Raw genomic sequence first — 20,486 nt, 5'->3', positions numbered from 1 at the left:
GCTCTTCACTCCAGCCTTGAAGTACTCTGTGAGCCTAATCTGTTTAACGTGGACCCTCCGTTATAGAATAGAAAGAAAGTGGTGTAGAGATCCACTAAGTACCCTTATACTAGAGGACATTGTAGGTTAAATCTAGAAAATTCGAGAGATCTTCTAAAAGCCAACTGGAAGACCCCCTTAAAAAAACATCGTAATAGGTAGTTTGAAGGTGTCCTGGAATTTGAAGAGCCTCGTCTCCCATAACAGCCTGAATAAGATCTGCTATGTTCCACTCGGTAGGTAATTCTCTACCTCTGAGTCAAAGCAACTCCGCGCTATTTTTGCAGATGTCATCAAATAACTGAGTTCACTCAGGTAGAGCGCTTTGCGCGTCCGACCAAGTTGAACTAGTAGAAGAGGCGCTACTAATAGAAGAAGGGAACGAATAAGTGGAACTACACATAAAGCATAGATCACTTGACTTTCTTTCATCTTTGTTATGGAAAGTGAAAGTAGTTTCATTTAGTACGAGATCGCTTCACACCTCGCGGTGCTTACACCTCTCGCCTATCGAAGTTCTATTCAAAAATCTCATCCGAGAACTTGTATAGAGAAAGATTTCCCATGGCACAGCAGTTCTTCCATACCAACTTAGCTGCCCGGCACTACTATTGGCATAACAACCGGTACACCATAGGTTACCCCAACCCAGTCCTCTCGTACTAGGGTTGGCTCCTCTCAGTTCTCCCTTTTATACCAATGGTAGATAAGAACCAAACTATCTCACGATGTTCTAAAGCCAACTCACGTACCACTTGAATCAGTGAACAATCGAAGCCTAGGGACCTTCTTTAACCCCAGCATGTGATGAGTCGACATCGAGGTGCCAAATGACTTCGTCGATAAGAGCTCTTGGGAGTAATCATCCTATTATCCCTGGCGTACCTTTGATCCGTTGAGCGAGAGCCCTTCCATATGGGACTCCCGGATTACTATAGACGACTTTCATCTCTGTTCAACCAGTCGGTCTCACAGTCAGGCAGGCTTATACCATTACACTCACGAGCAAAATCTTAGCTTGATCCTACTTTCACACACCTCTTTACTCTTTAGGAGGCATCCGCCCTAGATAAACTACCCTTCTTGTAGTGTCCCTCCTCTCCCCGAATGATCGGTGCGGCGGTTAGGCGTCCTTAGATAAAAAAGTGGTCTTTCAGGATTGGTCGTTGTGTGTCACCACCTCCCATCTATCCTACATATTTAATTAAGGTTGTCACTGTGAAGCTATAGTTATGTCTTACCATTTAGCCGTTGGTACTCCGCATCTTCACGGAGAATTCAATTTCACCGGGTCCATGTCGGAGACAGTAGGGCAGTCGTTACACCATTCGTGCAGGTCGCTACTTATGCGATAAGGAATTTCGCTACCTTAGGACAGTTAGAGTTACTACCGCCGTTTACCAGGGCTTTCATTCAAAGCTTATAACACTTCTCCTTCCGACCTTCCAACACCGGGCAGGTGTCAGACTCTATACACCGTATTACCACTTAGCAGAGTCCTGTGTTTTTAATAAACAGTCGCCACCCCCTGGTATGTGCTACTTTCCTAATCAAAAGATAGGAGAGCACCCCTTCTCCCGAAGTTACGGGGTCATTTTGTCGAGTTCCTTCGACATGGTTTTCTCAAGCGCCATAGTATACTCTACTTGTTCACCTGTGTTGATTTGGGGTACGGTCAGTTCACCGGGAGGATCGCCCTCCCAATTCAAAGTTTTTTCCTGGAAGTTTCAACCTTGTTGACTATGACAACAGTCGCGACTATAAACAGACTCATGACTATGGCAGGGCAGTACGCTCTGCACTCTCGTGACCCATACTCTAATCAAAAGACTAAAGGCCCCTACTGAAGATAGGTCACCAAACTACGACCGAGATTTTCACCTTTTGAAGCACCAGTCGCGTAGGGCGACCGAGCCAGGCCGAGTAAAAAAGACTTTGATGACTCAAGGTTCATATTAGGAAAAAGAGAGTGAGAGGAAGAGGGGGCAGCCCTTGGCCCAATTATCCAATTTGCTCCAACAGACAGGCATGGATCTGTAGTCAAAGCAACTTCATCACTTTTGTGTACCCATCAGACTAGGCCCTTTCGGGGGTTCCTTAAGGACCGATTCACTTTGCGTAGATTGACTGAATGCAGAAAACCTTCCATTGGTAGGCGATCGTGTTTTTCACAGGATTTTTCATTACTCATGTCAGCATTCTCACTTCTGATATCTCTAGGTCTTGTCACCAAAAACCTTCCCCGATTGACAAAATGTTTTGCTACTGTGACTTGAAAAAGCAGATTTTAAGGTCTCGTCGCTTCGGTGAATCACTTGAGCCCTGATATATTTTCGGTGCCATGGAGCTAGACCAGTGAGCTATTATGCTTTCTTCAAAGGATGGATGCTTCCAAGCCCACCTCCTGGTTGTCATTGCTCGATCACTTTCTTTTCTACTAAGTGATTGCTTAGAGACCTTAGCGTATGATCTGTGCTGTTTCCCTCTCGACTTTGGATCTTAGCACCCAAAAAGTCTGTCTATACAAATAATCTAGGCCTATATTCAGAGTTTCCCTGGGGTTGGTAAGGTGAAATAAGGCCACCCTAGCCCATTGAGTGCTCTACCTCGGGCCATCGACATCATACGCTCTACTGAAATAAATTTCGCGAAAAACCACCTATATCCGATCTTGGTTGGCCTTTCACCCCTAGCCACAAGTCATCCTCGTATTTTTCCACATACGTGGGTTCGGTCCTCCAAGGCCTGTTAGAGCTCTCTTCAACCTGCTCATGGCTAGATCGATCAATTTCGAGTCAAATAGGAAGAACTAGAAGATTCCACCTCTGGAAAGCGCCTACACCTAATGGCTTAAGCCGCTGTTCCCATTTTCTCACTGACCCATCATGCAAAAGGTACGCCGTTAGAGTAAGTGTGCTTTACATAAAGTAAAGGCTCTAAGCTCCGCTCTTTCGACTGATTGTTCGCATCGGATCTCAGGTTCTCTATTGTACTCCCTAAATAGGGTTCTGTTCACCTTTCCCTCATGGTACTTGTACGCTATCGGTCATTGACGAATACTTAGGCTTAGAGGGTGGTCCCCTTTTCTCATATAAAAGCAATTAGAATTCGAACACGCTATGTTTTACTGGGAAGGATCGAACCATGGGAACGAATCTACAGGGCTATCACCTTCTTTGGCCAGATCTTTCAATTTTTTCACAATTATAGTTCACTGCACCCGCTCCTTTAAAGGGCGGCCGCTTGAAAGCTTACCTTATTATTAGAGAAAGGTTTGGAACGAAGAAGCTCGCCTAAAAGAAGAGGAACCCTAACCAACATTTTGGATTTTGGAGTTTTTGCCCCAACCTAGGTTAGAGGGTCGTTAGACCATAGCTTGCTGCTGAAAAATATTGCTAGGCTAGCACGGCTTGCTTCTATCTTCAAGCTCCGCCCCCATACTCTACCTCAACATCTATAAAAAAGCCCTTTCTCCTTTTCTAAATAAGGTAAGCTTTGAAGCCGTAGCTTGCTGGTTTTTCCGTCATCCAATCCATAACAAATCAAATGAAACCTGGCAAAAAAAAAGTAAACACTTTGCTGAGGAATGAAGTAGCTCTCCTAAAAGGAGAGGAACAAAGCTTCGTGTTTGTTTTTCTTCAAATCCCCAATCCGCTCTCGCTCCCTGCTACTGACGGGGCCTCGATTGATTTCCCTTCCATTAGCTAATAAGATGTTTCAGTTCACTAAGTTTGAAAAGTCTAAAGAGCGCAGACTAGCCACGGAGCTTGGATACGGTTTCCCGATCGGAGATCCATGGATCACAGACGGTATCTCCCCATGGCCTTTCGCCTTTGAAAGAGTCCTTCCTTCTCAATGCTCGGGCATTCATCCAATGCATTCTTTTCGATCTTGTACCCTATGTAGGCTTGCAAAGCATAGGCGTCACAAGCGGTACACTGAACACCAACCCAATCTCAACAAAAAAAAGAAAAAGCAAGTACATCCTTAACAACCTCTATTCCTGATGTGAACGGCAGTTTTCTTGGAACTAATTCATAGGCACTTTCCATTAGTTAGACTTCACACACTATATAAATAAATAGTTGAAGCGTGCGATAAAAAATGGAAAAATGAATTGATTGACTATTGAGTGCAAGCCCATAAATAGACGACTATGGGCAGTTCAGGTGCGCTTAAAGTCAACTACAACTAGAAGGCATGCCGATCTTGCCACCCCTTTGACTGTGAAAAGCTCTAAATAGGCACACAGTAGTTTACAGTAGAAGGAGCGAAAAGCCACTTGACTGGTTGGAAAGGAGCTCTGACGTTGGAATTCAATAGTGACATAAATAGTCATCTGTGCTCCACAGCTACTGGTGTCATCACCTTGCAAAGAGGTGGAACCAACCAAGACTGAACACTAGCCCCATTTTGTAGATGGGTTGGGACCGGCCTTCTATCCCGGTGAACAATGTTCCACTGATTAGGCGAGGACAGGATTCAAACCTGTAATCTTCAGGTCATGAGCCTGATGAGTTGACCAATTCCTCTACCCCGCTTCTTCCCCTTCTCTTTCGAACTCCAAAAACCAAGGTTCGACTTGCATGTGTTAAGCATATAGTCTGAGTAGCATGATGTTCACTTCTTTGCATTTAGGCCACTACCTAAAAGTAAGCTTTTCGCTCTTTTTCTCTTACATAACAATGATAGAGAAGATAGTAAGTGCGACTTTCTACGCAATAATTTCTTCTTCTCTTATGATTTATCAAGTTACAGAGGAGAGACCAAGAGAGTAGATTGGCTGGTTTTTCCAATCAAGTATAGTTGATAATCCCATTTTCGAATATGAATTTGAATAGATTCTCTTTATTATTCTTATGACTTTTTCCGTCTATGATATGGTTAGTACCATGAAATTCCCTAGGAACGATTGGTCCCCTTCAAGACAGACAATACTCTGGACTTTAGAACAATGGGATGCAAAACTACCTAAAGTATAGAATACTATCCGCCCAACCCAATTATTATTTATAATAATTAAGAATTTTGTTAGGTTGGAAACCTCCTTTCGGAGGTCTCTTGAGAAAGAAGGCAAATGTTGCTGTTAGACTTATAAAAAGAATAACATTTTATCTAAAATAAGAAAAAAAATATACAAACTAAATACAGATTGTAGATTCTTCTCCCTCATAGTCACATATTGGCCCTCTTCGTAAGAAGCAATCCCCGGTAATTGGAACAAAGAAAGGGAAGTTATCAATGGTAATAACACCAGAGATAACAACCTAATGGTCCCTTCTAAAGGACCACACCGGAGGAGATCGATATAGGATCCGGAGGTTTTTGCCTCTGCTCCAATTAGGGATAATTGGGGAAGAACTCAATCGATTGATCCTCGCTCACCCTGTTGGATCGAACGAATCGGTCTCAGTGGGGGGCGCCTAGGTTCCAACCAGGAATCCTGTCTATGAAGAGTGGTCCGGCTATGGATCTCTCTAATGAAGGATCGGAGATTGTGGTAAAATGTTAGTGTATAAAGACATGGATAAGATGGCAAATGTCGTTCTTACACCATCCTATCAATATCCTTTTACACATCACCCTTACCAATGCTCCATTTAGCATCAATAGGAAGGAAGCAGTCCAAACACCCTGCAATAAATCAAATAGGGAAGTTATCAATGGTATCATTCTTTTCAACCAGAAATAACAACCCATTAACATTTGGATGTTACAAGTAGATCCATTATCTACTAAGTGTTGTGCACTCTATCTTTCTACAGAAAAGGGGGAATCCCTTTTATCCTGATAGAGGTAGCTCCATCATGATGCATTCTCTTTATTATTATAAATATAACTTTTTTATCTTCTACGTTATCTCCACAGCTTCGAGCGACCCCTTCCCCTTCCTCTTTTTTTTCGTTTTAAGCATGGACCTTAACTTACCGAACTGGCTTAGTAAAGTCAAAATCATTAGCTGTCAACTGTTCATAGTCAGTAGTGGAAGAGGGCGTAGCTTTGATTGATCAAGTTTCCCTCTTATGGTTGAATGTGAAAAAGAATTTCTTTTGTTTAGCAACAGTCTTATAAGGATGATGCTTCCCTTATGCCTTATCAATAATTAATAAGGAAGATTGGGCTAAAGGTAACTACTTTTTTCTCACCCGGTGAAAGGAATAGTAGGTAAAAAGACTATTGGTTGCTTTACTTCCTTACCTCGGGTAGGTTGAAAAAGCTGCTGACGAAGAATAGTTTTCTTTTCTCTTGCGACCTTCCACGCCAAGGAGGGTTGAAGGGATCGATCCCAATAGCCTTTCACAAGGCGCGTAGCATTCTTTATAGCCGTTACAAAAGCTCCCAAAGAGAAAGAGGTCTTTGCTGCTTAACTAGGTGAACCAGGTCTAGGTCTTGCTTTTGGCATTCCCGCTGTTGACGTCCCATCGAGTTAGCTAGTATTGGGTGAAAGAAATTTAGGAATGAATAGCAGGCAAAGTCCTTGCTAGGAATTTCGGGTAACTTTCTGTATTCCTTAAGGTTACAGGTGAAGCTTACTTCCTGCGGTAGCCCCTTAGACCTTAGCCTCTTAAGAGTTGGATTCTAGTGGCGGGCTCTTGGGTCGTCCGGACCCATATCTGGTAAAAGTGGTGGCCTGGTTGTCCCCACACCGCCTTATCATGCGTATCTGTGGAAGCAGTTTGTGCTAGTGTTTTGGCGCTCGCCTTATGGTTCTTAGTCCTCTTTCGTCGAGATGCCTTTTAAAAAGATTTTTTCCCTCATCGACATAAGACCCACTATACTAGATTTAGCCAATTCGGGTGCGGATGGGGATTCCCCAATAGATTCTACAGATTTGGATTTGGATGCCCCTGCGCGTAAACATATGGATAGGGATGCCGATTCAGATATGGTTATAAAGGCTCGTTTGAGTGATTCATAAACCCTTGTCGGGATAAACAAGCAAGGGTTTCATCCTCTACTTATGGGAATGCTACTTCGATAAATGCTGCTTCAGGATAAACGTCATATGTTGAGAGAGAAACTTGATATTTTCCTATGTCTTGGACCCTTTCACTCGAGAACTCAAAGGGGGGAAAGAATTCTTCAACATATTCATAAGGAGGTGGTCTACGACCATTAGATCCCTAGAAAGAGGAGCAACTAAGAAGAGAGGGGTATAAAAGAATGAAAGGAATGTCTTCGATCTGGCTCTTGTTCCCTGTAGGTTTATAGCACGCTAGGCTAGCTAAGAAAGGTATTCTATCTTTCTCTTTTTGTTGTTCGGCTTGATAGAATTGTTTAGAATCCTCTCCTAGCTTCCTCTTTACATAGATATAAAGACTATAAAATGTCAATCAGAGAGCAGGGTTGTTCTAAGATATAGAAGTAGTTAAGGGCTTAACTAAGTAGTAGATATGGGATTGAGGGGAACAGGAGTAGGGTTGTACTATATAGGTAATGCTATACTCCATTCTTCCTCCCGGCTTCCTTTCTATTCTCACTCTCATCCAACTGATGAATGCAATTGGAGTAGAATCGTTTTCCCTTACTAGGTTTAGGAATCCGTAATTCTTCAAGAAGACGAGATTAACCCGGATCAAAAGAAAGCTTCTTATCGAGAGACAAATTACAGCAAAAATAACTCATGAGGATAGCTGGAAGCAAGGAACATTCTTTTGTGGCTTACCCATTCTATAAGAGAATGGTTTAACTGGTTGGGCGGTCTGGCGCATCATTCATTGCGCTTTATTTAAAGCAGTGTGCATCATCCGGGGTGATTAAAAAGAACCATACCCTATTGACAGTGTCCCTATCCCTTAATCATCAGGCTACCCTCGAATTCTTCCCTTCAGATATGTTTAAGGTGGGCGGGAAGGATAGAGCCCAACTTATTATATACGGATACAGATATTCCTTGTCATTCTAATCTTGATATAGTTCCAACAAGCCTATTCTTTGAATCTCCTATAGTGTATAGTATATTTTTTCCATCTTCCTACTAGGATAGATATTCTAACAACAAACTACCTAGTTTAGCTAGTTGGTAGCTTCGGATCGTGAACTGCATCGGAAAGGGCATCCGATCTCTCTTTTATGGGCTCTTTCCCTCGTATCTAACCTATCCGAGTTAGCCCTCCCAAGCGGACAAAGAGGTGGATCATCTGATCTTGAAATAGGTCATCCCGGCTATCCCGATCTTTTATCTATTCATTTTATCAGGTATCTGAATCATACGATTCTAAGGATTCTGCTTTTCACATTCATTCTATAGGACCAAAACGAGGCCTTTCCTCGCTAGTTGGAATAAAAACCTCAACAGTAGCCTTCCCCCTTTTTCCTATCCTTTCTACCTATGAAATGAGTCTCTCTTTCATTCACTAAAGAAGATGCAGCTGATAGATGAATGAATATACATTTGATGGCCAATTCTATTAATCAAAATCTCAAGTTGGAGGCATCGCTAAAAGCCAATTGATTTGGTTTTCTTGAAATCAATGAGTGGACTTGAAATCATAGATCCAATTTGTGATCCACGCGACTCAGACAAGAATCCTATATCTTACCCACCCAGTGCTTGTCTGATTGAATTTCAAAGATCTCGCTCACTGTCAAAACGCATTTTGTGAAGTGTTCTCCTGCCCCTGTCACCTGAGATAAAGTCAACTAGAAACCGTGATCGGAGTCGTGGTTTGAAGATGATGATTTAAAGATTCATTCGACAGAAAAGGGTGTCTTGGTTGCCCATACCGAGGTTGAATGAATCATTCTACCTAGCAACAACAAAAGTGGAGTTTGGCACAGGTCAAAGGGGAAAGGAAAAGGGCAGTTCCAAACGAAGGACCCTGGGGCAAGCTTCCCGGTGTTCAAGTGTCAAGTCCCGAGGGCTTGTGTCCGTTGAAAGCTTTCTTTTTTCTTTTTAGTCTTTCCTTGTAATGAACCGAAATGTGAGAGGTAGGGCTCGGTCTCAAGGTTGAATTTGTTGTCACTAGTCAGTCCAACTGCACGAGTGAAAGGTGAAAGTCAAGATTACGTGCAACCAGGCGTACCGTGTCAAAGGTCACCGAGTCATCGTAAAGGGAAATAGGTTGTTTTGCACATCCAACAACTGAAAGAGTTTGCGGAGAAGGGTTGAGTTCCGTAATAGCAGATTCGTAGGTCAATAAATCATTGGATTTGAAATCGAACTCTATACCTTGGGCGGATAAGAATTGAGACTTTCAATGGTCCGCTCTTCTCTCCTCGTGATCGAAGCTGACCCTAGAAGTTGGGTATTCCTTCTTAAGAGGACACTAACCCTCCCGATCTTGCTAGCTGGGGGCTCAGTCTTTCAAGATTCAATCTTTCCCCTTCCGATCCTAGGGAATCACTTTTATAGTAGGAGGTTTACTATGTCCCTAACTTCTCTTTATTAAGAAAGTAGGTTGTCTACTATAATTAGATTTTGCTCGTAAAAATAGAATCTTGTAATATAGCTAGACCAAATTCAATAAATGGAGTCCGATAATAACATTATGAAACTGAACCCATATGGCAGAAAGCAGAAGCAACAAATACGTCTGTTCGGGTTCATTCATGTCCAATAAACTTCAAACATAAGGAGATTCGGGTATCAGAGTTGAGCGGATAGGCGAAAGGAGGATGGGGGGAAGAGTAAAGACAAGAAGAAAGTAAGAGTTCCGACATCTTAATTTACTAGTTTTATTTTCGTATGATAGTCGCCCCTTTCTCACTGCTCCCTTTCTCGATAAAGCAGAGTGAGCAGCTTTTTTCTTTGCTACTGCTGCCATACCACAAAGAAGTCCAATAGCTGTGCTTACTTCTTCCTTCAACCCTGAAAAAAACATATGCATCCCGGGATTCTCTCCATCTCAGAAGTGGATTCCCCTACAAGGGTACTTGAGTACGACTACGGCTATGAAAAGCTTATCAAAAGAGAAGGAAAGAGCATAAACTCCACTCTAAAAGTTTCAGTTGCCTCTCTCTCTCTGCCCTATAACTAAAAAAAAGCACGACGAAAAGCCAACCTTTTTTTTTATTCATTTGACGAGGGATTAAGTACTGAATTAATGAAATTACACCTATATCGCAAAAAAGAGCTGCACTAGCTTTAGCGCACACCCTTTCTCCTATAAGGAAAATTACTCTTTTCGATTCATATCTGGCCCTTCCTGGGTCTGGATCACAGTATACAGGCGACTTTGTCCTTGAATTCATTCTATTTCATATCCACCGATCCGTGGAAAAGACCAAGGAAGAGTAAGATAGATTTAGGGCCGGCAGGCGGGTCTAGATAGATTCCCCAACGGGTCTTGACTTTTCAACAACAAAGGCAAAAACTTACTCTTTCAAGTCAAAGTCAAAGTCGGGTAAACTAAGATGGAGTTTATTTTACAGTTGTTCCAGGGATATGGGTATAGAGTGAATTCTATTCACTCTTTATGAAGTGGAGTGCACTCCAACTATCATAAATAGAAAAGTCAGTATGGTTCCCCGGTAGACGCACAGACCGAGTGAGTTTCTGCCAATCCAGATGTGCCAAAGATTGAGGACTATGAGGGTACGGTGCTATCCTTGTACTTTGTTTGTTGCACATGGCCTAATGTACACTTACCCCCTTTTTCTCACTCTTTTGGTGTCAATTTGAATCTATTTTCTTTATGCTACCAAAAGACGGAAAGGGGAACCGACTCGTTCCTTCCTTGCAGAGGACGAATCAAGGCCTGAAGTTGGTTCGTCGAGCAAGAGGAGAAAAGGATCAACAAGGATTTCATACCCTATGCTAGTTTTTTCCCTCTCTCCCCCAAATATGCCTTTAATAAGTCCTCCACCTATTCTTGTATGACGACATCTATGATTGTGAAATGTTGGAATGAACAGTTGCAACAATCATGTTCAATTTCTTTTGACAGTTTTAGATTATGGTACTTTGTAATCAAGGGCGAAGGAAGTTCATGGAAAGGTAGCTCACATACCTTTCCAGGCCTAATTCTTTAATATGCACTTCAGCTCTTTCATACTTCTGACGTTGACTCATCTTGCTTGGATGTCTTAAGAATGCAGCAAAAATGAAGGCTTCCTCTACAGTCAATTGTGGAAAAAGCACATCATCTTATGTCACGAAACCCACCTAGCACAACAATGCTCAATTCAGTATCGAATTTAATACAAAATCATGTACATTGAAAGAATAACTTTTTTAGATTCTTGGTTTTAATGCAATAGAAAGAGAGAAGGAAAAAGGAATTATTGATGGATAGGTAATATACCTCTTATTGATAGCTGTATTATATGGGATGTCATTATATGTGGCAGTTCCTCTGACATTTTCTTGCAATCTTTCTCCCAATATCTTTAACAAGGTTGTTTTCCCACTGCCAGAAGGCCCCATTAAGGCAAGAATTTCACCCTTCCTTGTTCGAACCTTAAGTATCAGCTTGTAATTGTCATGCTCAAACTGGGAAGCTACCTTTGATGCAACTTCCTTGACAGGATTGTTGGAGGAAGCTTGGCTAATCTTCACCTTTTACTCAACATCCGCGAACTACATTCAAAGACCATTTAAATGGCAGAAGCCAAAACTCTGAAACACATATCAATAATTTGATTCTTTGAAACATTTCTGAGAAATAAAAGTTTGGTTAGATAAAAAATTACATTGAGAAATATGGGGAGGGGTTGATCTTTATCAGCAATTGATATATCATCTTCTACCTCTATATTAATATCTGAGCTTCTGTTTCTGAGGTAAGCTTGAGACATGAACTCTATGTTATGGCCAAAGCCATTGCTTCTACCAATCTGTATGGAGCCAACAGCTGGAGGGGACGATGACAAATCCTCAATTTGATCTTGTCTAAGATGCTCTATTGTGTCATGAACTTCAAGTTAAGCGTTGCTCCTGGGTGTTGGACAAAGTGAATTGTTATATATGGTGGATAAGATAGACATAACCAAAACTCTACCTAAATCTTGAAACTGTTGAGCCACATGCTTTCTATGGGAAACTCGATACTCTTTAGAATTGTGAATTTCTAGTTATCACACGCACTTGGTACGCTTGACTTTCTTCAAAATTCTCTTGTAACCAAGTGTTCAAATGACACTATTTGGGGTATTCTAACTCAGCAACGATGTACTAGCTGTTAATACATAATTAACTAAATCAAAGTGTTCCCTCTCTGATATCTGACGTTTTTTAGATAAGACGGTTCACACAATTCACCATAGTAGAGCAGGCAGAGGTCAAGGATCGAGTCGTCTGTTCATAGTTTCACTTCGCTTCTGCCATTCTGTTCCCCTTGGACTATTAAGGAAAATCAAGGACATTGGTGATCTCTACATTCACCTATGTAATTTTGAAATTTGCTTTCAAGCAGCTCCATTTTCTAAGGGAGAGTGGACTAAAAAAAGGAGAAGCGTCATGCGTCATGCTTTTGTAGACCAGCTAGTATACATTAATGAAAGTGGCTTCCTCAATTAAAATAGATTCCTCATCTTTTCTTCCCCCCAACAACTTCACTCCGGAAGAATCGCATATTCTTAAGCGAGAAGATCAGACTCTTATTATTGAATTTCCATTGTTTACACGTAATAGCTCATTCTCTAGATTTTTTTATGCTCAATCTTTTCGCTTTCCCTTTCCATTGAACCAGGTCAAGGCTGCTGTAAGCAGTTCTGATCTTAAGCACCTATCACGGTTTTTGAGTAGCTCTGATCCACCAGAGCAGTTACAATTGCTTCAGCTGGAGCTGCGACAATTGCTTGAGCAGGCGACAAGCATAGCTGTTCTGAAGTTCTAGTTAAAAAGAGGGGTTGGTAATCTAATCCCTCTTAGTGGTCTTATAGTAGAGTGAGTGATCCTCAGGTAGTCATCTATGAGTTGAAGCAGGAACAAAAAATCAATATAAGGTGAAAGAACCTTCTTTCATTTGAATTTCCTATTTCACTAGTCAGCCTCTAACTTCACTCTTGAATCTGTGGGCTTGGAAACCTACTTTCTGAAGTGGGCCCTACCACGTATACAGTCTGCGGAACCATGCCTAGCTGCGGTGTCAAGCTCATATCCTCTGTCTCTTTCTTGAAAAGAAACTATGCCTGATGAGGCGAATAAAGACTCATCTTCTTTCATATCATATATGTCAGAAGCATAAAATGATGTTTTATGAGGTGGGGGAATCCTAATCCAATGCCCTAAGCTCGCGGTGACAGAATGCTGTTATGTCCCTGAAGAGTGCTCCCCCAGGAGTTATGTGCCCAGAGTTCTGTCCCTGGCCCTTTCACCTTCCACAGAACCAGAAGCATGAAAGATGGGATGATGCATTTTAGAAGAAAGTCTTTCTCTTTATTGATGTCGAACTTCATCTGCCTTGTAGCGATGAAAAGATATTCCCTTAGTCTTTGCCCAGCTCTTCTTCCAGGGAAACAGTCTTTGATAACACTCTTACCTGACTTTTCGTGATTTATGGCCTTAAGAGAATCAGGAGATATTTAATAGTTTGGGTCGAGCATCTAATCTTATTAAGAGTTGTACTTTCAGACCTTATTCTCCGAATGAACAAAGAGCAGGAAGTAAACCACCCGCCTCTAGGAGGGAAGTTCAGGGGTTAGAGTGTGCCTGATTCATATGCAATTTCCTCTTTGAAAGATGCCCAATCAAGAAGGATGTGCCACTATGCCCGATGGGCAAGAAGCTAGGGCAGTTAAGGAGGGTTATATTGGGTGATCGTATCCGAACTTGAAAGACTTTATGCAGAATCAGAATTAGATTGGATTGAAGGTAAGGACAGTGAAACTTGAACATTTTCTATTGTTTTGATTCTTCCTAAGTGGTTAGGTCACTCATCCTCTCTCCGATTGGGGAAGTCTCCAATTCCCTTACTTCGATTTCCAATGACTCAGTATAATGCTCATTTGACTATCGCATAGGTAAAGTGTTTAGTGGTCCGTTGGGTAAGACCTCTTGTACTCCTTCTTTTGCTGATTAAGAGCTGGATGAGAATCCTCTAAAATCCTTGAATGAGAACTTCCCTTAAGGAAGGAATGAATCTAAGAAAGAAGTCGCAAGGATAGTTCCATTTCTCCGCTAGCCAGGGATATGAATTCCAGTTGAGAAACCTGCTCTTGCTCCATTCACTGAATCTGAAGATTTATACTTGTTAGAAACTGTATTCTTACTCTTCTTTGTATTTCCGGGGGTCTTTCGCAAACTAAAGCAAATAAAGAGTCTTATTCTCCCTTTCAGTTAGCTGAAAGTAATAAGATTGTTGCTCTAGACCTAGCTGCTCTATGTGGATACGATCTTTCCTTACTGAACAACTTCCCCAGATTATGTTACAATTAGAGTTATGGAGATAGAGAAAGCTCATTCTCCTATAATAGCAAAGGCCTTTTCAAGAGCTGGGCTCGAACCTGCACTTCCCTGTGACGGAGTACATTTCGATAAGCTAGTTGAAGATCAGTCTGTTGACCAGTGCTTGAACTAAGATTGCTTTAAAAGAGAATGGGAATGAGTCTAAAAAGATAGGTCGAGAAGGGTTACGAGCTCAAACGAATAGAGTTCAAGCCGAAAGTGTTTCAAAACAGAAAGAGAAAGGCTGGAACGAAGTAGCTCGCCTAAAAAGAGAGAAACGAGCACTCGACTAAGATTGTTGGAAAAGAGAGGTAGGGCCCAAGGCATTTGCTAACGAGCAAGTGGGACAAGACTGACTTGAAAAGATGCTCTACTTGAAAGACAATGGTTTTGAGGGTACTAACTGTGATATATGGGTAAGGAAAAGAAAATAGTAGCTCAGGCTCTCGAGGCATACTAGTAGGGCTTGACTAGAATCGTAGAAGGAAGCTGGGGAGAAAGATCCAAGTGCAAGCATTGAGTCAAACTGATTCAGGTATAGCAAGATAGTTCTTGTCTCCTTCTTCTACCTACTTTCCTTTATAGCGCTTCGAGCCTTGAAAAGATAATTTTTCTTAGTTGTCCACTACCTCACTCTTTATTTTTCCTATCTCAAGGGAGTTCTGTTCTCCTCAGACTATTAAGGGAAAGCAAGGACACCTGTGAACTCGAATAACCTTGTGGCATACCGTCGAATTTACTCTACCCTACGCTACCCTTTTTCTTCTTTGTGATTCAACCACGGCGGATATTTAGTCAACTGTGGTTATGCTTACACCAAGAACTCCTATTCTATTGCATCAAGAGCTGATTCAATTGCAGCACTTACTGTAACAAGAAGAGCGTGAACTCATTCTCAAGCACACTTGCAGCAGCAGGCTTTTTTTCTTAGGATATTTAGTAAGGCTAGGTTCAATAGAGGCAATCCATTTATTCATAGTAGCTGTCCAACAGGAAAACTCTTTCAATCAAGAAAGTAAGCCAAGCAAGGAAAATCGCCAATCGATTTGCCGATCCAACTACGGACAAAACACCACGCCCACAGGCTCGGCCGAACCGAGCCGCCTAGGCTGTAAGCGACAAAGAGGTGGATTCTCAGACTGAAGAAGCAGTGGCTTCCATTGCTGAAGTCCAGCATCAAGAATAGTCTCAAGCTGGTGGCCCATCCCAAGAAGCTGCTGCTGAGCCCGTAGAGACTGGAGCCAAGCCTGGAAGGGCAAACCAAGGAACTCAGACTGTGGAGCAGTAATTTGTGATCTATTCAGTTAAGCACATGCTCTTTTTACTCATGAAAATGGTGCCTTTAAAGAAAACTAAGAGCAGGGAAGGAACTATGGCCTGCATAAGCTCACCAATTAGGATGCGTGACTGACGCATTTTTTTTTTCAAATAATCTGGGCATTTTCCTTTGGGCTGGGAGGGGTTTCACTAGGGAAAGGCACCTGTTCTCCAATTTCTATTCTTTGTTATCTGTATCAAACTTATCTGTTCCAAATACGGGAGTCATTCTTTCGATTCAGTAGAGCGGGAATCGCCTTTTTAGAAGTATACCAGGCCATTCTTCTAAGAAATAATAAAAGTAGGGCAATAGTTGACTCTTCACACTTGCCCCATCTCAAATTTCATTGAAAATCTCATCAATAAAATGATCAAAAACCATTCGCTTCTCCCTTCCTCTCCTCTCTTTAAACTGAGAAAGAAAGACCGAGTCTTGCAGATCTGCTGCTTCAGATACATCGAGTTGGGTGCCGCTTCCATCTGTTTGCCAATAAGTTGAATATTTTGAGAGATCCATAGGGCCACATTTTGATTGTTATTTATATCCATATAGAAATGTGCCATTGGTAACAGGTAGGTTGAGTCAGACCACTCAGGGAGGTAGTAAGAGACGGTTGTTCGCTATTTGCAATTATGTAAAACAGCGACTTCTGTTTCCTGTCCATAAGTGGGAAATGGAAGTTCTATCTCATATTTCAACGGATGGGACTTTCGACCAAGAGCGTCCCTTGCTAAAATTGAGAAGAGGAAAGAAGAATGAATGTTATTCCTTTGACTTGAAATCGGCAACGGACCGTTGGCTATTGAGTGTTATGTATTCCCTTATGTCTTGTATGTTTGGGTCTACATTTGCATCTTCAATAGTCAATAACTCTTTGGGTCTCAACACCTTTATGGTTGGGAAACCAATCACTAAAAGAATGTATGAGATTGCATTTGTTTGTGGTCAGCCGTTAGGTTACTACTGATCATGGTCTCTCTTTTCGTTGTCCCATCACTATATAGTGTGGTTAGTAGCGAAGAAAGTATACCCGTATCTTAATCGCCCATTTAAGGACTACGCTTTGTTAGGTGATGATATCCTAATCACCGATAAACAAGTGGCCCTGCAGTACAGAAAATTACAAGATCGACTCGGCATTACTATTTTTGATGCTAAGTCTATCGTATCGGACACTGGTACCGTTGAGTTTACCAAGAAGTTTTGTGTTAAATCGATGCAAATTGATTTATCTCCAATATCTTTAAGGTTATTATTGTCCTGTAGGACAACTCTTGGACTTTGCACTGTGTCGAATAAGTATCCGATAGGAATATCAGTTTTATAAACATTAGGCGGTGCTGGTTTTAGAGTTCGTTCGCGTCTTTATTCTACCCAATCTAAAAGATAGGAAAGATTAAAGGCGGCTGCACAAAAGCCAAACCGGTCACATCCACTACCTCTAGAATATTGGATTGGAAGAGGGAAGCCTCTCAATCTTTATCTGAAAGGGAAGATAGTGGATTTTCTCTGAAAGGAATTAAAACCTAAGGAGATACGTCTCTTCCCTGAAGAGATGGTGTTCAATAAAGAAAGGGATATCTTAAAGCACACTGTAATCCACAATTGGGTTAAAATGTGGCTCAAATGGTGTTCCTGGTAATATACGGTTACGTTGTCTGAGGATGTATCCTTAGATCAACTTATGGATGTTCCTATGTGTAGCACAACTTGGAGAAGGTCAACTAAAGATCTGGATATGATCAAGTTCGGCCTAATCTGGAAGTGTTACGATATGGGACCTGGTTGGGATTTGACGACTATACCAAGGTATTTATTAGATCCTGATACAGTAATCTAGTTTAATCGATAGATATATAGCGGTTATAAAGGGTGCTGCTTCCTTGTCCTAGTTTTGTCTATCTTTTTCGGTGATCTAAATGTATTTCAGATTCTACTTTCATCTTCAGATGAAGGAGACATCCTTAGCTCACTTGTCTTGGTTTAGTCTTTCGACCCTAAAAGTGTAGAACAGACTCATTTGATGCAGGGATCGGGGAATGAGCTTCACAACAAAGAGTAGAGGTGAATGGTTCGAAAGTAGATGCTAGTGGTTCAAATTATGTATTAAGTCAACCCATTCTTTCTATCTATTCTTTTTATCAGTAAAGAGGTGCCTCGGGCTCTTTTCCAAGGGGCAGAGGGTATTGAGAAGTAGGTAGAGAAGGAAGGAAAGATCCCTTTAAAAGCCGCAAGCGAGTTGCATATCTTTCTTCTCTTTTCAAAGATGGGGCTGATGGGCCTCTACTGAGATTCATTCCTCGTATCATGACGGAGTGAATAGGGCTTACGGAACAACAACTGAATATCAACTTTTTTTAAGCGAGTTGACCTGAGGACCTCTTTTTTACTATGTATAAAAAAGGGAAAATCATAATAAAGTGGGTTTGGCTGCTAATAACTAAGGAGGTCATCCTTTCACCAATTAGGTTGTGTTGAGCATGAATTCTATGTTCCACTTGGGATGTGAGACTCTCTCTTCTATATTTGTATCTTTCTTCCTATTGTATCTTCATGGTAGATCGCTCAGCCTGATTTTACTTAAAGAGAAGAGGGGCATAAGTTCTACAAAACGTGTATATTAAGAATGAAGATTGGTTCCTTGATTCAAGACTAGATTGAAGGCATTCTGCCAATAACATTTGAATAAGACGAAGGCAATAGGCGTCACTGAACTAGGTACTTTTCGACCAACTGCCCAAACTCCTACCAGCTTTTTTGAAGATGTCTGCTGTGGATGTTTCCTATGGTTTATGGGTGAGAGAAGAGAGAATCACATCAAGTCAATATCAATAGAAAGAGGTGCTTCTAATTAATTCTGTCTGAGCCTTGAATGAACTACATTCTCTTTGATCCCTTTCTAGAACCAGCCCTAGACCTCTTTTTTTGAATGTTTTCCGGGGCTACTTTTTTAGTCGCAGGTGCTGCTATAACTAATTGGTTCTTTAGTTGATTGGTGAACAAAGGAATTTAGTATGGAACAGTAAAGTTTAATGGATAAGTGGCAATCTCATCACTAAACTCATTGCAGAAAGAGACAGGCAAGACGACGGATTTTGTTAGTGAGTCTTCCGCTGGGGGAACAATGATTCTTTCCCCTAAAGGGTAATAGAATGGGGTGGGGTCTCCTCTACTCGCTTTCCCACACAGCTTCCTAAGAGCTTATTCGACAACAGTAAGACGACTGACTAATATGAGATTGAGCGAGGAAATGTCAAACTCTCTCTCCTGTGCTAGCTAATCATATGCCATACTTAAAGTGCAGCAGGGACACCTTTAAAAGAGAGTGAGCCATCCCTTTAAGAAGGGAAAAGTCTCTTTGAACGGTCACTCTCATTAAAACAGTAAAATAAAAACTTCCTCTCTGTTGAGGATTTTCCTCACTAAGCTTTCAGGACAAGGACTATAAACAATTGTAACAGAGACAACCCCGTCTTCTCTTAGCTATATGCTAAATACTAGTCATTTCCTTTCATCGTTGTGTTCCGGTCGATAAAATCCTCTGAGTGACTGACGACTTGTGAGCTTGCAGGGCTCATAGGATGGGAAAAACCCTTCTTTTTATTTCATTATTTCATTGACGGGTTTTCATGACGTAAGTCAGTGGAAGCAAAGGGGCAATCGGCTGCCTAAAGGACCCCATTTGTGGTTGAAGGCTAAGTTTATTCTTCGATATATTTCACTCCGCTATGCTAGTTCACTCTAGAATACCTAGTCTGATTATAGTTATAGTATAGATTAGTTAGATTCGTAGAACAGAAGAAAAGCTTTTACTTTTTCATTATATTATATTAGTAAAGCGTTAGCACCTCCATAGAGTAAGTCTCTCTTCTGGTTCTGGATAGCTGCAAAGCCTTCTATGTTGGTATGGAGACTGCTTCCTGTTCGCTAAACAACCCCCTATTGCAACACTTAACTATCTTTCAAGGGGCGAACTCCACCTATTTTTGAGCGGAGATCTGAAAATAAAAATCAATCTCTTCATACAATCCGTCTTGGTGTTATGATGTAGACGTGAGAGTCTTCCCAGATGTGACTAGAGAATAGCCCAACATAACTCGATTATCATGTTAGCGGGACTAGTGACTCCGCACTTTCTTTGTCTGAATTCATTTGATTCCAAGTGCTCCCTATTCCGATCGAAGAAGGATTAAACTAAAATGAGAGTCAGTTTGATGATAAAGTGCTTTTTTGCTTTTCTTATGAACATTGCTTTTGGAAGTTCTCACTTCTTATAACTTATAATAAGCTCTGACATGAGACTTATGAACTCATTGGTTTTCTGCGGATTTCCTTATTAAGAATTGTATCCATGCTTTCTTGCACCAATTTATCTTGACACATTACTAATTCCCCCGGTGTAGATCTACTTGTTGTTAATAGATCGGTAAGAGTCTTGTTTCGAGAGATAACTCATCTATAGAGTTCATTAATATCCGAGCTCATTAGCTTACATCTATTTGAAGGATGGGTCGTAGTTCAGTAGAAATAACTGGTAGTAGACATAAAATAAGGGGCACTCCAGCTTTTTGTCCTACTTGTTCCTTCATAGAGAGTGAAATCATTCCAGTTGGATCTACCTTTGGGCTTACATGCCTCGGTTCAAAGAACTACCTGATGCCACATCCTTTGCTCTTGATGGATGGCATGTGGATTGCCGATTGCCTAGTTCAATGGTTGCTATCTTGCTAAACAGCAGCCTTGTCTTCGCCTTTAATCCCATCTATCTTTGTAATGCCAACTCTGATATTCTCGTTCCTG

The 20,486-nt window shown here is 41.4% G+C and overlaps 1 protein-coding gene, 1 non-coding gene and 1 pseudogene across 2 annotated transcripts; 1 reads left to right on the top strand and 2 right to left on the bottom strand.

Annotated features, from left to right (window-relative positions):
* Positions 1-4,506: 4,506 nt before the first annotated feature.
* On the bottom strand, positions 4,507-4,580 carry TRNAM-CAU. Its single transcript has one exon. It is a non-coding gene; the product is annotated as a tRNA-Met (tRNA).
* A 6,094-nt stretch (positions 4,581-10,674) lies between these two features.
* LOC107844294 (ABC transporter G family member 26-like) lies at positions 10,675-12,401 on the bottom strand. The gene is made up of 5 exons (XM_047397702.1): positions 12,365-12,401; positions 11,674-11,882; positions 11,286-11,539; positions 10,992-11,066; positions 10,675-10,867 (listed from the first exon to the last, which is right to left on the bottom strand). Exons 1-5 carry the CDS (start codon positions 12,399-12,401, stop codon positions 10,675-10,677), a joined length of 768 nt encoding a protein of 255 aa, XP_047253658.1.
* Positions 12,402-12,974: 573 nt separating this feature from the next.
* LOC107851692 overlaps positions 12,975-20,486 on the top strand; it is a 10,130-nt pseudogene continuing 2,618 nt past the window's right edge.

Source organism: Capsicum annuum, chromosome 10 (genome assembly GCF_002878395.1).
Source record: "Capsicum annuum cultivar UCD-10X-F1 chromosome 10, UCD10Xv1.1, whole genome shotgun sequence".
Taxonomy (NCBI): domain Eukaryota; kingdom Viridiplantae; phylum Streptophyta; class Magnoliopsida; order Solanales; family Solanaceae; genus Capsicum; species Capsicum annuum.
The sequence above is the reverse complement of the archived record's forward strand: the minus strand, read 5'-3'. Positions and strand labels throughout refer to the sequence as shown.